General features: G+C 69.9%; 2 protein-coding genes across 2 annotated transcripts in view; one reads left to right on the top strand and one right to left on the bottom strand.

Moving 5' to 3' along the window:
• Positions 1 to 1736: 1736 nt before the first annotated feature.
• Positions 1737 to 2796, top strand: LOC121086536 (gastrula zinc finger protein XlCGF7.1-like). Its single transcript, XM_040590438.1, has one exon. It carries the CDS (start codon positions 1954 to 1956, stop codon positions 2794 to 2796), a length of 843 nt encoding a protein of 280 aa, XP_040446372.1. The 5' UTR covers positions 1737 to 1953.
• A 2652-nt stretch (positions 2797 to 5448) lies between these two features.
• Positions 5449 to 17768, bottom strand: part of LOC121086535 (SCO-spondin-like) — a 30585-nt gene continuing 18265 nt past the window's right edge. Inside the window, exons 52-84 of the mRNA XM_040590437.1 lie at positions 17652 to 17767; positions 16821 to 17003; positions 16552 to 16718; positions 16000 to 16142; positions 15713 to 15915; positions 15276 to 15317; positions 15014 to 15190; positions 14462 to 14668; positions 14072 to 14244; positions 13401 to 13530; positions 13062 to 13238; positions 12226 to 12370; positions 12104 to 12150; positions 11726 to 11886; positions 11169 to 11300; positions 10600 to 10715; positions 10463 to 10509; positions 10047 to 10328; positions 9792 to 9953; positions 9580 to 9696; positions 9221 to 9359; positions 8916 to 9118; positions 8297 to 8470; positions 8074 to 8201; positions 7528 to 7673; positions 7361 to 7407; positions 7125 to 7289; positions 6793 to 7001; positions 6612 to 6707; positions 5995 to 6055; positions 5774 to 5904; positions 5549 to 5699; positions 5449 to 5471 (exon numbers count right to left, since the gene is read on the bottom strand). Of these exons, the coding sequence (XP_040446371.1) occupies positions 5449 to 5471; positions 5549 to 5699; positions 5774 to 5904; positions 5995 to 6055; positions 6612 to 6707; positions 6793 to 7001; positions 7125 to 7289; positions 7361 to 7407; positions 7528 to 7673; positions 8074 to 8201; positions 8297 to 8470; positions 8916 to 9118; positions 9221 to 9359; positions 9580 to 9696; positions 9792 to 9953; positions 10047 to 10328; positions 10463 to 10509; positions 10600 to 10715; positions 11169 to 11300; positions 11726 to 11886; positions 12104 to 12150; positions 12226 to 12370; positions 13062 to 13238; positions 13401 to 13530; positions 14072 to 14244; positions 14462 to 14668; positions 15014 to 15190; positions 15276 to 15317; positions 15713 to 15915; positions 16000 to 16142; positions 16552 to 16718; positions 16821 to 17003; positions 17652 to 17767 (4600 nt within the window). The remainder of the gene's footprint in view (positions 5472 to 5548; positions 5700 to 5773; positions 5905 to 5994; positions 6056 to 6611; positions 6708 to 6792; positions 7002 to 7124; positions 7290 to 7360; positions 7408 to 7527; positions 7674 to 8073; positions 8202 to 8296; positions 8471 to 8915; positions 9119 to 9220; positions 9360 to 9579; positions 9697 to 9791; positions 9954 to 10046; positions 10329 to 10462; positions 10510 to 10599; positions 10716 to 11168; positions 11301 to 11725; positions 11887 to 12103; positions 12151 to 12225; positions 12371 to 13061; positions 13239 to 13400; positions 13531 to 14071; positions 14245 to 14461; positions 14669 to 15013; positions 15191 to 15275; positions 15318 to 15712; positions 15916 to 15999; positions 16143 to 16551; positions 16719 to 16820; positions 17004 to 17651; position 17768) is intronic.

Raw genomic sequence — 17768 nt, 5'->3', positions numbered from 1 at the left:
TGCCAGGCCTGGTGTCGCAGAGCTGCACCCTGCCCTGGCGAGGGCTCCGGTGTGCGACACAGGTCCCCGCTGCTCTGCGTGGGTCACGGGAACCCCCGCAGGCCTGCCAGTCTGCCCTCTCCTGGTGCGGCTGGTGGGCTGCCCCCACCTGGGACAGGCTGAGCGAGCCCCCCATGCCACAGTGACCCTGCTGCACCACCTGTTGCCTTCACTGGCATGGGATGCTCCAAGCGCTCCTCGTGGTGCCACTGCCCCCAGCACGCCTGCCAGCACTGAGCCAGGCATGCTACTCGCTCCAGGTGCTAGTGACGCGCGAGAACATGGCCATGTACTTCTCCCCGAAGGTGCGGGCACAGCTGGTGGCATGGCAGCGGCGGCTCTACCAGGAGGCGATGCTGGACAACTACCAGGCAGTAACCTCGCTAGGTGAGGACTCTCCGGTGCTACTGGGCCAGGGTTGAGCCAGAATCCCCCCTCATCGGCTGGGGGCCCTAAAATAGAAAAGCTGGCAGCAACTGGTGCTGCCCAAGCACTGCTGCAGCAGCTGCCGGCAGGTTTTACCCAGCTGGGCAGCTTCCAACTGGGAGCAGGCCTGGGGTGGTGTGGGATGGCTTGTTTCAGTGGGAAGGGCCCCACACCAATAATCATATCCCCCCCCCCACCGCCCCACCTGAGCACTTCAAGCCTGACCAAAAGCCAAACCATGTTAAGGGCATCACCCAAATGCCCCCAGCCCTGTCCGGCCTGGGGCATTGCCCCACTGGCAGCCTGTGCTGGGGTTCTGTCACAGCACTAACAAACTAGCTGGCTGTAACAAGGCTTTTACCATCACATACCAGGTTAACTTCAATAAGTAGCTCCCACACCTTGCCCTGGCACAGCCACCAAAACCCCACAAGGTTTCAACAGTTTATCTACTGTCTGTGCTGTTTCTTCAGCCTCTTCAGCCCAGTCCCTCTGCTTCTTGCCTCACCTGCATCCTTCCCCTTGTCTCTCCTCCCTCTGCTTCTTCCAGGTCTCTTTTCACCCAGTGCTCCCCTTCCATCCCCCTTACAGCTATTTAACTACTCAGCAGGAACCAGCCACAGCTGCACCTTATCCAAGTCAGCCAACCCACCGCCCCTGAAGCCAGCCCACAGCTGTATATTATCAATGTTAATTAACTTGCCGTCATTCCTCTATGATTCCTCTACAGCGTTCAGACCCCTCTCAGCACCACCACACTCCCTCCTGCCCAGCCTAAGCCCCCCACACCACCCTGAGCCCTCCCCAGCATCCTGCCTGAGGGAGAGCTGCTGGGGTGCCGAAAGCGAGGGGCAAGGGGGCTGCAGGTGCAGGGCTGAGGGGGCCGCAAGCCGTCCCAGGGGTGCAGGTGGGGGGTCCTTGGCTCTCTGCCTGGACAGGTTGGCCTGCCTTCAAGCCTGAGATCATCTGCAAGATGGAGCGAGAAGAGACACCATGCATGTCAACCCTCTGGGGCACAGCAGAGGCGCTGGACTCCCATCCCAGGCAGGTACTAGGGCGCTGGGGGGGGGGGGCGGGGGGGAGGATCTGCCAGCATTGTCCCCTCGGCCTTGGGTGCTCCATACACTGGGGAGGGTGGGCGGCTGGCAGGGTGCCTGTGCTGCTCCCCACGGGGAGTGGTCCCACGTGCTCAGCCCCAGCACTGACCCCTCCATCCTCCCCAGCAGCCAGTGATGCCTGGAGGCAGTGGGAGGCTGGGGGGGTCCCTGCAGGGATGCTGACACCCACTGTGCTGCCCAAGTGGGGCAGGAGGCGGCAGGGGTGCTTGGCTCACAGCCAGCTGGGCAGGAGCCAGGGGGGCCCATTGGGGCACCACCACCTGCTCCCCACCCCCCAGCTGCTGGAGAAGACACCCCCCCCCCGACATGCCCCGAGTGCAACAAGAGCTTCAAGAGCCAGACAGCGCTGGCCATTCACGAGCGGAGCCACATGGGCGAGCGGCCCTTTGGCTGCCCCTGCTGCAGGAAGGGCTTCCCCTCCCAGGGAACCTTGTGTCACCAGAAGACCCACGCCAGGAAGCCGGACACCCCCCGACACCAGCCTGGCATCCTGGCCAAGCCGCTGCCGCCCTGCAGGCCCCTGGCCCCCAAGAGCCCTGCAGCTGCGTGGAGGGGGAAGAGCTTGGGCAAGAGCCGGGACCTGTGGAAACACCAGCAGATGCACATGGCGGCATGGCCCTTCCCCTGCCTGCAGTGTGGCTGCTGCTTTTGGCTGAGGCAGGTCCTGGCATCGCACCAGAAGGTGCACGGTGGGGAGAAGCCCTTCGGCTGTGCCGACTGCGGCAAGCACTTCACTCAGAAGCATCACCTGCTGAGCCACTGGTGCATTCACACTGGCGAGAAGCCCTTCGCCTGCAGCCACTGTGGCCACCACTTCAGCCAGGAGCACAACCTGGTCAGCCACCAGTGCATCCGCAGCAGGGAGTACCCCTTCGCCTGCACCCACTGCCCCAAGGCCTTCCGGGACAAGAAGACCCTCACCTTGTACCAGCACATCCACACCGGTGAGAAGCGGCGAGTGCGGCAAGACCTGCAGCCAGAAGCAGCACCTGAAGAGCCACCAGCGGGTGCACGGGGGCTTGCTGGCCATGCTGGAGGGTGGCTGGTGGGATGGGGCGGGGGTGTCTGCCCCCGGCAGGGGGTGGGGAAGGTCAATCCTTACCAGCGCAGCAGCCACAAGAAGCGGTTTCAAGATGAGCGGATCATGCTGGCCCACCAGCGCACCCATGGCACCCCTGGCCCGTGGCTGCCCCTGCAGCCCACTGCCCCCTGAAGCTGCTGCTGAAGGGTCCCTGGGGTGCGAGGGGCTGCTGCAGGGGGGGGCTGCGGGGGGGTCACCCACAGCACCAGCCACCAGAGCAGCCACACGTGAGCCTGGAGAAGCATCCTCACAGGTGTGGGCTGCCTCCTCCTCAGCCGCTCCCTGGGGACACATGGCACCTGCCGGTGGGGGAGCTGTCACCGCAGCCCCTTCCCCACCACGCTGGGCCCCACGGCACCGGCAGCTGCTGCGGTAGAGCCATGGGTGCGGGACTAGCTGCTGGGATGGGGGAAGCGCAATAACCCACGGTGTGGTCAGGATGGATTACAGGACAGAGGGGAAGGTGCTGCTTTATTTTTCCACCGGGAAAGTAAATAAAAGTCTTCTCAACGCTGAGGACAAGCAAGGAGCGCTGCAGCAGCGCCGGGGCGGGCATCCCCCTGCTCGTCCCTAGGAAGCCCCTTGCCCAGCCAGGAGCAGTGAGCGGTGGGGTCTGCCCAGGGCTGAAGCAGCGTCCCGAGGGTTGGGGGCTCATCTTGTCGAGAGGTGCCGGACCCTCCCAGACCCAACTGCTCTTCCCATCAGCTGTTTGTAATTTTAGTTGGGGTTTTTTTTTTTCAATCAGACAGAAGCAGAAAACCACTTGTGCTCCAAATTTCCCTTTATTTCCCCCAAAAAAGCTGGAGCTGGGGGTTGGTGGGTGCATCAGTCAAAGCTCAGCTCTCAGGTTTGGCTTCAGATGGGTGCCAGGCAGCTGGGGTGGGTCTGGCAGGGGCTGCTGGGCTTGGGGGGCTGTGGAACTGGGTGTGTGTGTGTGTGTCTGGTGGGACCTGCTGGGCTTAGGGGGGCTGCTGAGCTGGGGGGCCTGGAGAGGGTTACAGAGCTTGGATGGGGGCGTTGCTGGGCTAGGGTGAGGTCAGGGGCTCCTGCAGAGCTGGGTTAGTGGCAGCCAGTGAAGGAGTTTGCAGGTGTCACACCAAGAAAGCCGGGATGGGCGTCATCCCTCACAGCATCCCAGGCACTGCCGCGGTCTTAGTCCCCGCAAACACAGTCGATCTGAGTCACATCACCCACTCCCCCTGCAGCCACTCTGCCCCCCCAGCTCCTCACCAAAAGCCCCCAGAGGGCCCCAAACACCCCCAGCCCCCCCCACGAGAGGGCCTGTCTCCATTTCTAAAGGCAGCCAGACCCAGGACATGCCGCCACCCATAGATCCGTTAGTGCCAGAAGTGTGGCTCGGTGGGTGCCACTTCTGCCCTCCCCCCCCCCAATTACCCACCGGTGAGCAGCCCCCAGCGGGACTGGCCCAAAGGCACCACCCTGAGCCCCCGGCCCCTGCCCCCACCCCTGAGCTGCGTGTTGGTGCATAAGGAACCAGTGGGTTGGGGTCGTTTCACCTTCATCCAGCCCGAGGGTACCACGGGCTGGGGTGGTGGTCCCGGGGGGAAGGGAGGGGGTCACCACCTCTGAGCCCACCGGGGCTCCTTTTAAAGACGCTGCTGCACTTTGCTGCTGGTTCCCAGCGTTCCCCCACCGTGAGCTTTATTTCCACAGCCAGTGCCCCCCTCCCCCCGCCGGGATGCTCTGGGGAGGGGGCGGGATATGCCCCCCCCCCCCCAGCTGTGCATCTGCCGTGAGGCTGCTGCTGCGGCCCCCCGGTGCCCCTGGCCTCCCCGAGCCCTTCACGGTCCCTCCCGTGTCCCCCCCAGTCCTTCCCTGTCCCGCCCAGCCCCTCCCGGTCCATCTGAGCCCTCTCTCTGGCCCCTCCCTGAGCCACCCCCTGTACCCCCCCCCGGTCACCCCAGTCCCTCCCTGTGACCCCCAGTTCCCCCTGGATCCTCTTGGTCCCCCTTCATCCCCCGATCCTCCCCCAGTCCCTCCGCCAGACCTCACCAGTTCCCCCAGTCCCCTCCCTGGTGCCGCCCAGTCCCTCCCTGAGGCTTTCCCAGTTGCTCCAGTACCCTCCCTGATCCTGCCCAGACCCTCCCTCAGCCCTTCCCAGTTCCTTCAGTCTGCCCCCTGGTAGCCTCCCCCAAGCCTTTCCCAGTGCCCTCAGTCCCCCTCCCAGTGCCCCCCAGTCCCACCCTGAGCCCTTCCTAGTTCCTCCTTCAGCCCTTCCCAGTTCCCCCAGTCTGTCCCCTGGGTCGCCTCCCCCAAGCCTTTCCCAGTCCCCCTCCCAGTGCCCCCCAGTTCTTCCTGAACCCTTCCCAGTCCCCCCAGTTGCTCCCGGAGCCCTTCCCAGTTCTCCCAGTCTGCCCCCTGGGTCACCTCCCCCAAGCCTTTCCCAGTCCCCCTCCCAGTGCCCCCCAGTTCTTCCCTGAACTCTTCTCAGTCCCTCCAGTCGCTCCCGGAGCCCTTCCCAGTTCCCCAGTCTCCCCCTCCGGTCGCCTCTCCCAAGCTTTTCCCAGTCCCCCTCCCAGTGCCCCCCAGTTCTTCCCTGAACCCTTCCCAGTCCCCCCAGTCACTCCCGGAGCCCTTCCCAGTTCCCCCAGTCTCCCCCTCCGGTCACCTCCCCCAGGCTTTTCCCAGTCCCCCCGGTCACCCTCCCAGTATCCCCCAGTCCCCACCCGAGCCCCCCGCCCCCCCCGCCGGGTGCCAGGTGTGGGGCCGTTCCCGCAGGTTCGCTGCCGGGCGGGGCGGGACGGGGCACATCCCGGGGGGTCCTCAGCGCCGGGAGAAATCCCCGCCTGAGGGAGAGAGGGGTTCGGGCGGGCTCGGGATGCCGCACCCCGCGGGGGGGCTGGAGCCCCCCCCCCCCGCTCACCCTGGCAGCGGCCGCAGTGGCAGGCGCGGATGAGCGGCAGCAGCACGGCGCGGGGGGGCCCGGCGGGGCACGGCAGCTGCAGGACGCGCACCGGGCTGCCGGCGTCCAGCCGGTAGCTGCAGCACTCGCAGACGCTCTGCAGGTACGGCTCCTGCGGGGGGCGGGCAGCTGCGGTGGGGGGGCGGCACCGGGAACCCACCCCAGCTCCTGCACCCCCCCGCTAACCTCGGCGGTGACGGCGGTGCGGGAGCGGCAGCGTCCGGCGCAATAGGCGACCTCGACACCGGGCAGCGCGCAGGGTCCCGCCACGATCGTGCGGCGCTCGGTGAAGCGGCGGCAGGAGGAGGGGGGGTCCTCTGCGGGGGCGGGGCACGGCCGGGATGCTGGCGGCGGCCGTGCCCCACGCGCGGCCCCCCCACTCGCAGCGCGGCCCCGCGGGGACTTACCGGGCCACTCCTCCCGGCACACGGGGCAGCAGCCGCCCGGGTCCCGCACCTTCACCGCGCCCTGCGGACCCCGCCTCAGCCCCGCGCCTGACCCCCCCACGGGTGTCCCCTCCCCATGCGCGACCTCTGCAGGTGACTCCTCCCCACGAGTGTCCCTTCCCCACGTGTGACCCCCCACAGGTGTCTTCTCCCCACGGGTGTCCCCCCCCACAGGTGTCTCCTCCTCACACACGACCCCTCCTCACACGTGACCCCCCACGTGTCTTCTCCCCACACGTGCCCCAGTGCCACATGAACCCCAGCCCCATGCGTGCCCCTTCCCCACGGGTGCTCCCTTCCCATGCATGCCTCCCCCCCAGTGCTCTGTTCCCATATATGCCCCCTCCCCACAAGTGCCCCCTCCTCACATGCCCCCCCACATGCTCCCTCCCCACTCATGCCTTCTCCCCACACATGCCCCCTCCCCACTGCCCAAATGCCCTCTCCCGACATGTGCCCCCTCCCTATGCATGCTCCCCACACACGCCTCCTCCCCACGCATACCCCCTCCCACACATTTCCCCTCCCTATTCATGCCCCCTCCCCACGCGGGCCCCCTCCCCCCGCATGCCCCACACCTCGGAGCAAATGAGGCGGGGGCACCGGGCGGCGCAGGCCACCTGCCCGTCGAGGCAGCGGCAGGTCTCGCACCCCTCCTGCCACTCGCTGCCAGCCTGGGGGGGGCACAGACAGACGGGCCTCAGCCTCACCAGAGGGTGCAGCGGGGCACCCCCAAGCCAGCCCCCCTGCAGTGCTCACCTGGCGGAGCTGCCCGCGGTGCCAGCACTCGCAGTGGGCGGCCAGCACACAGTGCCCGGTGCTGTTGCGGTAGCGGCCAGGCTGGCAAGCACAGCCGGGGGTGGGGGGGCCACTGCAGTTGCTGGGGGGGTCGCTGGAGAGTTCCTGGCAGCTCCACTGGCAGCTGGCCGGCTCATGGGGGCCCTGCCAGCGCTCACCCACCGGGCAGGCTGCACATGACACAGCGCATGGCACCAGTGCCTTGACACCCCGGCACAGGCACCGCAGCCCCGGCACCTCGCAGCCCCCTGATGCCTCCTGCCCAGGGTCAAGGCACGGTGTGGCAGACTCACGGCAGGCAGGGAGGCTGCAGAGGGTCCGGCGGGTGGGGGGCCCCAGGCACTCTGCCCCCTCGTACAGGTGCTGCCGGAGCAGGTGCCGGCGGGAGACCCGCTCGCCCGTCCCGCACGTCACCGAGCAGGGGGACCAGGGGGACCATGGGGACCACAGGCAGTCCGCTGCAGAGGGGGTGAGATGTGGGGGCTGCGGCATGGGGGCTGCAGCACAGGGACAGGGACGGGGGTCTCACCATCACAGTCCTCCTGGGAGCAGTTGAAGGCACCGCGAATGCAGACGCTGCAGACAGAACAAGGGGATCAGCACCCGCTGAGCCCCCGGACTCTGGCTCGGCCCCTCCAGGGGTGAGGCAGCCATGGGACGATGCCGGGGGGCGATGCCAGGGGCCGCAGCACCCACCAGCTGCTGCAGCCATGCTGGATGCGGCTGCCCGGCGCATGCTCCTGCTGTGCCTGCGCCTGCGAGAGGTTGTGGGCCCCGGGCAGGGTGGGGGGCAGCTGGCAGCGGCACTGCTCAGGGGGGACACAGGCCCCATCCTGCAGCACCTGTGCGACACCCAGCAGTGACCCGACGCCCCTGACCCAAGCCTGGGCTGAGCCATCCCAGCCCCCCAGGACCCCCAGCCTAGAGGGGTTCTGGGTAGGAGGTGAGGAGCAGGCAAGTGGGTGGCAGGAGGGTCTCTGGGTGGTGGGTGGCAGGGGGTTCCCAGGGTGGTGGTGGGTCTCCAGGGAGGTATGTGGCAGGTGGGGCATGGGGAGGTTTGTGGCAGGGGTGTCCCTGGGGTGGCACGGTGGCCATGGGAAGGTGGGTGGCAGGGTGGTTCCCAAGGTGGTGGTGGGTCCCTGGAGAGGTGAATGGCAGGGTGGTCCCTGGGGTGGCAGGGGGTCCTCATGGTGGCAGGGGTCCCCAGGGGCTGTGGGGAGGGCTCTGGGGATGCAGCTGGACCTGTCCGGGCGGGCAGGCGCAGCCAGGCTGGCAGCTCTCCGGCAAGCACCTCGTCCCTGGGCGCAGGTGGGTGCAGGTGCGGGGGCAGGCATTGGCGCAGTCCCCGTACACCTGCCCACCGGGGCACTCTGCAGGGTGAGGAGGTGGCAGCTGCAGCCAGGAGCCCCCCACCCCGGCCCAACACCCGTGGCCCAACTGGCAAAGCCGCTGGCCCCCCCCATACCCGGCGAGCAGTTGCGGGGGTTGCAGATGCGGTGCAGCAGCAGCGGCAGGAGGGGGCACGGTTCATCCTGGCCCCCTGGGCCCGGCAGCAGCTCCCGGTGCCGCTCAGAGGTGCCCCCGCCACAGCTGGCACTGCAGGGGCTCCACGGGGACCAGGGGCTCAGCTGGCAACCTGCTGCAGGGGGAGCAGGGGCTCAGCACCAGCCCCTGCCATCCCACCATCCCACTGTCCCACCATCCTGCTATCAATCCTTACACTCTCCAGCATCCATCCTGCTATCTCGCTGTCCCACTATCCTGCTGTCACACTGTCCTCCTGTCCCACTATCCATTCCATTGTCCCACTGTGCCACCATCCTACCATTAATGCTGCCATCCCACCATCCCACTGTCCCGCCATCCATCCCACCATCCTGCCATCACACTGTCCCGCTGTCGCACCATCCCACTGTCCCACCATCCATCCCACTGCCTTACTGTCCTACTGTCCATCTCACCATCCCACTGTCCCACCATCCCACCATCCATCCCACTGTTCCATTGTCACACCATCCTGCCATCCCACCATCCATCCCACCATCCCACCATCCCATCACCCAGCCCACCATGGTGGTACTCACCAGGGCAGGGCTGTGGGTTGCACTTGGCCGTCTCCTCTGTGCCCTCAGCACTGCAGGGCACCCCTCCGGCGCTCTCCTGGCAGTCACGGTGCCGGGAGCTGTTGCCGCCGCCACAGCTGCGGGAGCAGGGGCTCCACAGGGACCAAGGCCCATAGGAGGGACATGCCGCAGCCGGGCAGGTGAGAGTCCCGTTCTGGCACTTGCTGCATCGGGAGCCACGCCGGCATGAGCATCCTGCCCGGGGGCTCTGCCAGGTGGCACAGCCGTGCCCACCCTGCCACCACACCCCCCACCGTGGCACCCACCAGCTGTGGCACTCCAGCTCAGCTGCCTGTCCCGGCTGCAGCTCCTGGCTGCTGTTGGTGCCGGGCAGCCCGCAGCGGCACTCGGTGATGGGCACGCACGCCCCGTCCTGCAGCAGCTGCCCCGGGGGGCACCGGCACCCTGGGGGCAGAGAGCAGTGGGGCTGCACCCATGGATGCTGTGGGTGGCCCCGAGCCCCCTGCGGGACTGGGGGACCCCGTCGTGGGGACAGAAGGAGCAAGGGGTGGGTGCACCAGTGCACCTGGTGCAGCCAGTGCTGTGAGGCAGGGGGCTCTGGCGGCCGCCCTGTGGGATGGGGCGCGGTGCTATGGGGCTGCAGGGGGCCGGGGGGGGAACGTACCCGGTTCGCAGGGGCCCTGCAGACACTCGACATGGGGCCAGAGGTCAGCGCAGGCACGGGGGCAGGTGTTGGCGCAGGGTGCGGCAAAGACCCGTGCCTGCTTCTCGCACACCTCCCCTGGACACACGGCCAGGTGTTGGGGTGCAGCGGGGGTACAGTGCTCACCTCGACCCTCACCTGCCACACGGGGGTCCCAGGGCGCTGGGGGTTACCTGGGCACACGGTGGTGTTGCAGCTCTCGCTCTGGGAGCGGGCACCGCGGCACCGCTGACCACCCTCCGGGTGCTGGGGCCGGCGCTGGCGCAGGCGGTAGCCCCCACCGCAGGGGTCCCAGCAGGGCCCCCAGGGCCCCCAGGGGCTCCAGAGGCAGAGGTCTGCGGGACACAGCCGGCACCAACCCCATGGGGACACCTCCGGCACAGCATGGCACTGCACAGCACCCGCAGCCCCCCGCAGCCCCCCAGTACCTTGGCAGATGTGGGGGTCCGGGCAGAGCCGCTCCTGCCGCAGCTCAGCTGAGCAGGCGGCCCCGTCACCACCCCAGGGCAGCCCGGTCTGGGGGTCCAGGCAGGCTCGGTACCGATGCTGCACAGCAGCCAGGGCCGAGACCCTCGCCGGTGTCCCCTCCGCCAGCCACTGCTGCACCGGCTGGGCCAGCAGCTGGGCGAGGGCACGGGGGTCGAGCGTGGTCAGGGGCAGGCAGGGGCCGCAGGGCGCCCACTCCGACCAGGGGCTCAGCGGTAGCAGCCCTGGGGGGACACGGAGCCGCTGGGAACCCCTCGGGACCCCCCATGTGTGGGGCATGTAGCGCACCCATCCAGGGGGGATACAGGGGGTCCCCAAGCAGGGGGAAGGGGCTGGGGGCCCAGGGGGCCGCACTCACCCTGGCAGCCCTCACTGCTGCACTGAAGGGTCCCATTCTGACACATGCTGTGGGGAAGAACAGTGGGTGAGCCATGGCGCGGCCCCCCAGCCCCCCACATGAGGGGCTGCCCCCCAGTGCCCCCCCACGCCACTCACCACTCCTTGCAGCCCAGCAGCACAGTGTCACCAGCAGCCAGGGGCTGGGGGCTGCTGGGGTGCAGGCAGCCGCAATGGGTGGGGGGGAAGCAGCCCCCAGACTGCTCCATCAGCCCCTGCCAGGATAGGGGCCATGGCGGGGGGGGGTGAGGGGGGCAGATCTGCTCCCCACAGCCCAACCCCCACCCCTCCTGCCTCTTCAGCAGCAGTTGGGCATCAGCACCTGACCCTGGCCATGGCCATGCGGGGAAGAGGCTCTCCTGGCCCCCGATCCTGTGGGGCTGTGCCCCAGCTCATCCATCCCATCCCCACCCCATCCTCCCCCATCCCACCCCCATCCCCATCCCGTCCCATCCCTACTCCATCTGGTCCCATCTCCACCCCATCCGTTCCTGTCCCCACCACATCCTGTCCCATCCCATCCCCATCTCGTCCCCACCTCATCTCAATCCCATCCCACCCCATCCCATCCCCATCCCACCCCACCCCACTCCATCCCATCCCCATCCCCATCCCTCCCCCCTCCCATCCCCACCCCCCCCATCCCCAACCCCCCCCCCTCCCCGTACCTGTGGGCAGGCACAGCCGGGCAGGCAGGGGGGCTGCTGCGGGCAGCGCTCGGGGCGCTGGTGGCTGGAGCAGAGCTGGTCGCAGGGGGGGCCACAGGGCCGGAACTCAAAGGGGGGGGGCACAGCTGGCCTCTGCGGTGGGAGGGGTCACGCGGGAGCCCCTGGGCAGGGCACCCCCGCACCCCCCGGGACGGGCAGGGGCAGGGCAGGCAGCACACAGGATGGGCAGGGGGCGCAGGCAGGGAGCCAGGAAGGGCAGGCAGAGGTGCGGGCAGGGGGTGCAGGCAGCCCCACCACTCACCTGAGCACCCCGAGGTGTCGCAGTCCCGGCTCTGCCCATCCAGGCCAGCACAGCCAGCGGGGCCCAGCCGATGCCGGTGCCGGTGCTGCCGGGGGTCCTGGCAGGTGCAGGGGCTCCAGGGGCCCCAGGGGCTCCAGGGACAGGCAGCTGCAGGCAAGCAGGGCATGGGGTGACGGTGGCCAGGGACCCTACTGGGACCTTCCCCTGGCCACCCCGGCAGCCCACCTGGGCAGGGGCGCAGGTAGCAGGCCTGCACCTCACGGCGTGTGCCAAGCTCATGGCCGAGGTCATGGTCACGGCCACGGTGGCAGGCGGCGCCGGTGGTGGGGCAGGGGCAGGTGGCCTCCCGGGTGGCCAGGCCAGTGCCGCAGGAGCGGGAGCAGGGGCTCCAGGCACCCCACACGCAATCCCCCGGCTCTGGGGGGACATATGCCGTGTTACAAGGGGATGCGGCACCCCAGGTCCCCTTGTCCCACCAGGACCCCAGTCCTGTCCTGCACCCTCCTGGAGGGTCTGGGGGTCGCACCAGCCACGCAGGGTTTGGGGGGGGTCGCACCATCCCAGCACCCCTTGGGGATGCCGGTGATGCCCCTGACCACTCCCCTTCGCTGCGGGGGGCGTGGGGGGCACTCACCGGCACAGGGGATGTCCTGGCACTGGGTGCCCTCAGGGGTGCAGGTGCTGAGGGAACACAGGACAGGGTGGATGGGTCAGGGGGGGCAGCTCACGCCAGCCCCCCCGTGCCCCAGCACTGACCATTGCTGGCAGTGACCCTGTGGCCAGGTGTCCCCCAGGCTGCGCTCGGTGCCCCCCTCCAAGCAGAGCGGAGGGCAGGGCCCTAGTGCACAGTCCCGGCTCTGCTCCTGCGGCCCCCCCACACTCGTCGTCCCCCACAGGGGTCCTGGGGGAACATGGAGTACTGGGGTCATACCAGCTCCCACCCTGCTGCCCACCCCCAGGTGCCCTGGGTGCCACGTCCCCCCCACCCCCGGTCCCATGTGCCCCCCAGATGCTGTGTCCCACCAGGCACCATGACACACACACCCCCAAATGCCCTGTGTGCCATGTCTCCCCCTGGGTGTCATGACCCCACTGGGCGCCCTGGGTGCCCTGTCCCCCCCTGGGTGCTGTGCTCTCCCAGGTCCCATGTTCCCATGAAGTGCAATGTCCCCCCGCCAAGTCCCAGGTCTCCTCCAGGTCCTGGGTGTGTCCCCCTGGATGCCACATGCCCCCCGGATCCCATGTCCCCCTGGGCGCTGTGTCCCCCTGGATCCCATACCCTCCCCTAGCGCTGTAGCTCCCTGGGTCCCATTGTCCTTCCTGAGTGCCGTGTCGTCCCCCCTCCCTCCGGTGTCATATCCCCCCTGGGGTCCCAGGTCCTCCACGTGGGTACCATGTCCCCCCAGGTCCCATGTCCCCCCAGGTCCCATATTCCCCCCGAGTGCCATGTCCCCTTGCGGGTGCCATGTGTCCCCCCCTCGACTGCCGAGCACCCCTCCGTGCCCCCCGTGCCCCCAGGTGGTGCCACCTGAGGCGGGCCTGCTGGCCGTGCCCACAGGTGACACTGCAGGGGGCCCAGCGGCCCCAGGGGCCCCAGGTGCAGGGAGGGGACGGGCAGCTGGGGGGGTCGCAGCGCAGACGCCCCCCGGCGCAGAGGCAGCTCTGGCAGCCGCGGCGGTGCTGGCTGCCCGGCTCCCACGCGTGTCCTGCCGCGTCCGTGCACTCGCAGTGGGCAGGGGGCACGCAGCCCCCATCCTGCTCCAGCGTGCCTACGGAGGGGGGCCGGGGGGTCAGGGGCGGCGGGGGGCCGGGACCCCCCCTCGGGGCACGGGGTGGGCGGGGATCCCCCGCCGCAGAGCCCTGCCAGCCCCGGGGCCGGGGGAGCCGGGGGGTCCCGGGGCGGGGCGAGGGGTCCCGGTGGGCGGACGCACCGTCGGGGCAGCGGCAGCCGGGCTGGCAGCGCTCGGCCCCGCAGCGCAGCCCCTCCTGCAGGTCCCGGCAGCTCCGCGGGCAGCGGCTGGCGCAGCCCACCCGTGCCATACCAGGAGGGCAGCCCCCCCCCTGCGCGCGCCTGTCACGCCACGCCACGGCCCACAGCCCATCCAGCCCCCCGTGCCACGCGTGCCCCTACCCCAGCCCCCCGAGTCCCCCATGCCCCCTGTGCCCCACAAGTCCCCCCCGACCCCCTCTGCCCCCCTGAGCACCCCAAGCCCCCCAGCCCCCCCAAGCCCTCTGTGTCCCCCGAGCCCCCCGTGCCTCACAAATCCCCCCTGACCCCCTCTGCCCCCCTGAGCACCCCAAGTCCTCTGTGTCCCCCAAGCCCCCTCTGCCCCACAAGTCCCCCCTGACCCCCTCTGCCCCCCTGAGCACCCCAAGCCCCCCAGCCCCCCCAAGCCCTCTGTGTCCCCCGAGCCCCCTGTGCCCCCAGCCTGCCCAGTCCAGTGAGTCCCCCAAGCTCCTGGAGCTCTCCAAGGCCCCTGAGCCCCCCCAGTCCCCCTGTGCTCCCTGAGTCCCCTGAGCCCCCTGTGTCCCCCCTGTGCCCAACAGCCTCCCAAGACCCCTGAGCCCCCGTGCCGCCCCCAGCCCCCCCCAGGCCCCGAGCCGCACCGCAGGGCTGCGGGTTGCAGAGGCGCAGGTGGTGCCGCTCGCCGGGGCAGGGCTGCCCCCCATTTTTGGGGGGGGGGCGGGTGCAGGAGCGGCTGCGGATGGAGCGGCCTCCCCCGCAGCTCCGGTCACAGCGCGACCAGGGGCCCCAGGGCGACCAGTCGCCGTCCACTGCCAGCCGGGGGGGAGAAGTCACACAGGAGGGACTCCTGGACCCCCAATCACCCTCCAGACCCCAAACAGCCCCCCAGAACCCCCCTCCAGCCCCCGACTCCCCCAAACAGCCCCCCAGCCCCTCACTTAGGCCATCCAGACCCCAACCAGCCTCCCAGACCCCACAGTCTTCCCCACCCCAAAACCCGCCCCCCCCCCCCCCAGCCCCCCGCACCTGTGCATGGACGCAGCCCACAGGCGCGGCGCTGGGCGTTGGCGCTGAGCATGACAGGGCACCAGCGGCCCCCCGGCCCGGGGGGGCTGTACGCGCGGAGCCGGAGCTGCAGCCCCCCCCCGCAGCTGCGGGAGCAGCCCCCCCATGGCCCCCACGGCATCCACTGGCAGTCCCGGCTGGCACAGGTCTCGTCCCGGCATTGGGGGGCTGCAGGAAACCCCCGGTGTCAGCAGTGGGGCAGGGACCCCTCCCATAGCTCACCCGTGCAGTGGGGCAGGGACCCCGAGTAGGGCAGGGACACCCCCCCCCCATAGGCTCCCTGTGCAGTGGGGCAGGGACCCCCCTCATAGCCTATCCCGCAGTGAGGTGGGGACCCCCGCCCTATAGCCCACCTGCACAGTGAGGCAGGGACCCACTCAAGCCCACCTGCACAGTGGGGCAGGACACCCCTCCCCATAGCGCCCTTCCCAGTGAAGTGGGACCCCCCCGGCGCCCCCCCCGCGCAGTGGAGCAGCCCCCCTTCCCGTGCAGGGGGGCAGGCCCCCAGCCCACCGGCACAGTGGGGCAGGTTGCAGGCCAGCTGCTGGATGCTGGCCCCCCTGCAGCCCCCCGCCCGCCCGCAGGCCCGGCTGCGGCTCTTGGTGGCCGGCGCCTCAGGGCGGGTGCAGGTTCCGGAGCAGGGGGTCCAGGACGACCAGGGGCCGAAGCCCCCCTCCTCCTCCTCGGTGCCTGGCATGGGGCAAAGGCTCCCAGTCAGCGAGACCCCCGTGTGCCGGAGCCCCCTGGGGCGGGGGTCCTGAGACGCAGCCCTCACCTGGGGCCGTGGGGGTGGGCTCCGGCACGGGGACAGTCACCGCTGCAGGGGGAAATCAAATGTGACACCCCCCGGCCCCCATGCCTGGGGGCATCTGGCCCCGCCTGGCTGGGGTGGTGGGACCCCCAGCCCCATGGAGTGAGGGGGATGGGGAGGGGGCTGGGACCCCCGGCAGAGGGGCTGGGACCCGTGAAATGACATTGGCATGGGGCTGGGACCCCCCGCAGAGGGGCTGGGACCCGTGGCATGTCATGGGGAGGGGGCTGTGACCCACAGTGGAGGGGCTAGGACCCCCAACGCAGGGGCTGTGACCCACGGCATGACATGGGGCTGGGACCCGCGGGATGACATGGGCATGGGGCTGGGACCCCCGGCAGAGACTGGGATCCTCAGCACTATGAGGGGCTGGGACCCCTGGTGGAGGGTCAGGCACCCACCGGGGCAGGGGGGGCTGCGGCAGTACTGGCTGTCGGTGCGGGGTCCCTCGCAGTCGGGGCTGGTGCAGCTGCGCCGGCGTGTGGCCACCCCCAGCCCCCCGCAGGAGGGCGAGCAGGGCCCCCAGGGCCCCCAGGGCCCGAAGCCCCAGGCCCGCCGGCAGCCTGGCACAGCCTTGCACCGCAGCCGCCCCCGCTGGCACGTGCTGTGGGCGGCAGCCGTCAGGTGGGGAGCGGGGGGCTGGGTGCCGGGGCAGGGGGCTGGGTGCCGGTGTGGGTGCTGCACTCACCAGTTGCTGCAGGCCATGAGCAGGGTGGCCCCTGAGGGCAGCTCCTGGCCTGGGGTGAGGAGGGGTCCGGGGGGGCCTGTGGTGGGGGCCGAGCCGTTGTGCAGCTCCTCCAGCAGCTCCGCTGGCAGCTCGCAGGGGCACTCCTGCACACCCCGGGCACCCATGTCCAGGGACACCCATGTCCAGGTGCACCTACCACCCCAGGGAGACCCACCACCCCAGGAGAACCCATGGCCAGAGGGCACCCACCACCCTGGGGGGCACCCACCACCCTGCGGGGTACCCATGGTCCTGGAAAGCACCCATGGTCCTGGGGGGCACCCAGTGTCCCCAGGGAGCACCCATCCACCAACCCAGGCAGCACCCATGAACTTGAGGAGCCCCCCCAGCCCTGGGATTCCCCCTCCCCCCAGGTAGCATCCATGACCCCCAGGTAGCACCCACCACCCCAGGACTCCCCCCGCCGTACCCCCCCCAGCAGGGCCCAGCCCCCAAGGCTGTCCCACAGGGAAGGGTTGGGAGGACATGGCACTTTGGGGTGCCGGGGCTCACCGCGAGGCAGGTGCCACGGTGCAGGTAGGTGCCGGGGGGGCAGTGGCACCCCTCCTGGCAGCCCCCCCCAGCGCAGCCCACCTGGCCGGCCAGATGAGCGCAGCTGTAGGGGCAACCCTCGCCCTGCTGGCACTCGCGGTACAGCCGCCCCGCCGGGCAGCCTGCCTCTGCACCAGCACCGGGACTCAGCACCGCGCTGCACCCACGGGCCATGGGGCAGGGGTATGGACAGTGCCGTGGGGCAGTGCCATGGGGCAGGGCACACTCACCACGGCACACGTGGGTGTTGCAGAGCTGGCTCTGCAGGCCGAACCCCGGGCACGCTGGGTGCTGGCACTGCCGCCGCCGCAGCTGCTCACCACCGCCACAGGACACACTGCAGGGCCCCCACGGCGACCAGGTGCCCCACAGGGACCCCTCACCCCACGGGGCTCCCGTGCCCCACGGCACCTCTGCGGACACGGGAGGCAGAGCCGGGTGGCACCGGGGGCAGCATCGGTGCCAACACCAGCCCTGGCACTCATGGCCTTGGGGAAGGGGCCAGGGGTCCGCTCAGCCCCGCTGCATCACCTGGCACAGCATGGCATGGCACAGCATGCACCACACTGTGCCACACCACGCTGCACAGCACAGTAGCACTGCTTGTTGCCACATGGCACCACATGGCACTGCATGGCACCCCACACCACATGGCACGGTGTGACACTGCATGGCACCCCACACCACATGGCACTGTGTGACGCTGCCGCACAGCACTGCGCAGCATGGCAGCTGGAGGCACAGCCTGCTGGCACATGGCACCGTGTGGCACTATGTCACCTCCCTGCTCCACATGGCACCGTGCCATACCCAGGTGGCACTGCCCTGCAGAGACCCCCAGTGCAGGGATCCCCACCGCAGGAACCCCCATGCCAGGGCATGAACCCCCCCAGCACCCCAGGACCCCCACCTAGCACCAGTGTCCCCGCTCTACTGGGCCCCAGTGTCCCTGGCAGTGCCAGGTGGGGGGTCCCGGTGTGGAGATCCTGGTGTGGAGGTGCTGGTGCCTGCGCTGGTGCCCGTCCCAGTGGCCCCCCCGGTGTGGGGGTTCCAGTGCCCACCTGGTGCCCGGCTGGTGCCCACACCAGTGCTGCAGGGCTCCTGGCACTCCCGCACCTCCCGGGGCTCCCCGGCACAGGGGGCTCCGCCGGCCGCTGCCGGGGGGTTGGTGGGTGACC

The sequence above is a fragment of the Falco naumanni genome, chromosome 4 (genome assembly GCF_017639655.2).
Source record: "Falco naumanni isolate bFalNau1 chromosome 4, bFalNau1.pat, whole genome shotgun sequence".
Taxonomy (NCBI): domain Eukaryota; kingdom Metazoa; phylum Chordata; class Aves; order Falconiformes; family Falconidae; genus Falco; species Falco naumanni.
The sequence above is the reverse complement of the archived record's forward strand: the minus strand, read 5'-3'. Positions and strand labels throughout refer to the sequence as shown.

Bases quoted from the DNA above. Each gene is read 5' to 3' on its own strand.
- LOC121086536 (XM_040590438.1), top strand. From the start codon at position 1,954: ATGGGCGAGCGGCCCTTTGGCTGCCCCTGCTGCAGGAAGGGCTTCCCC.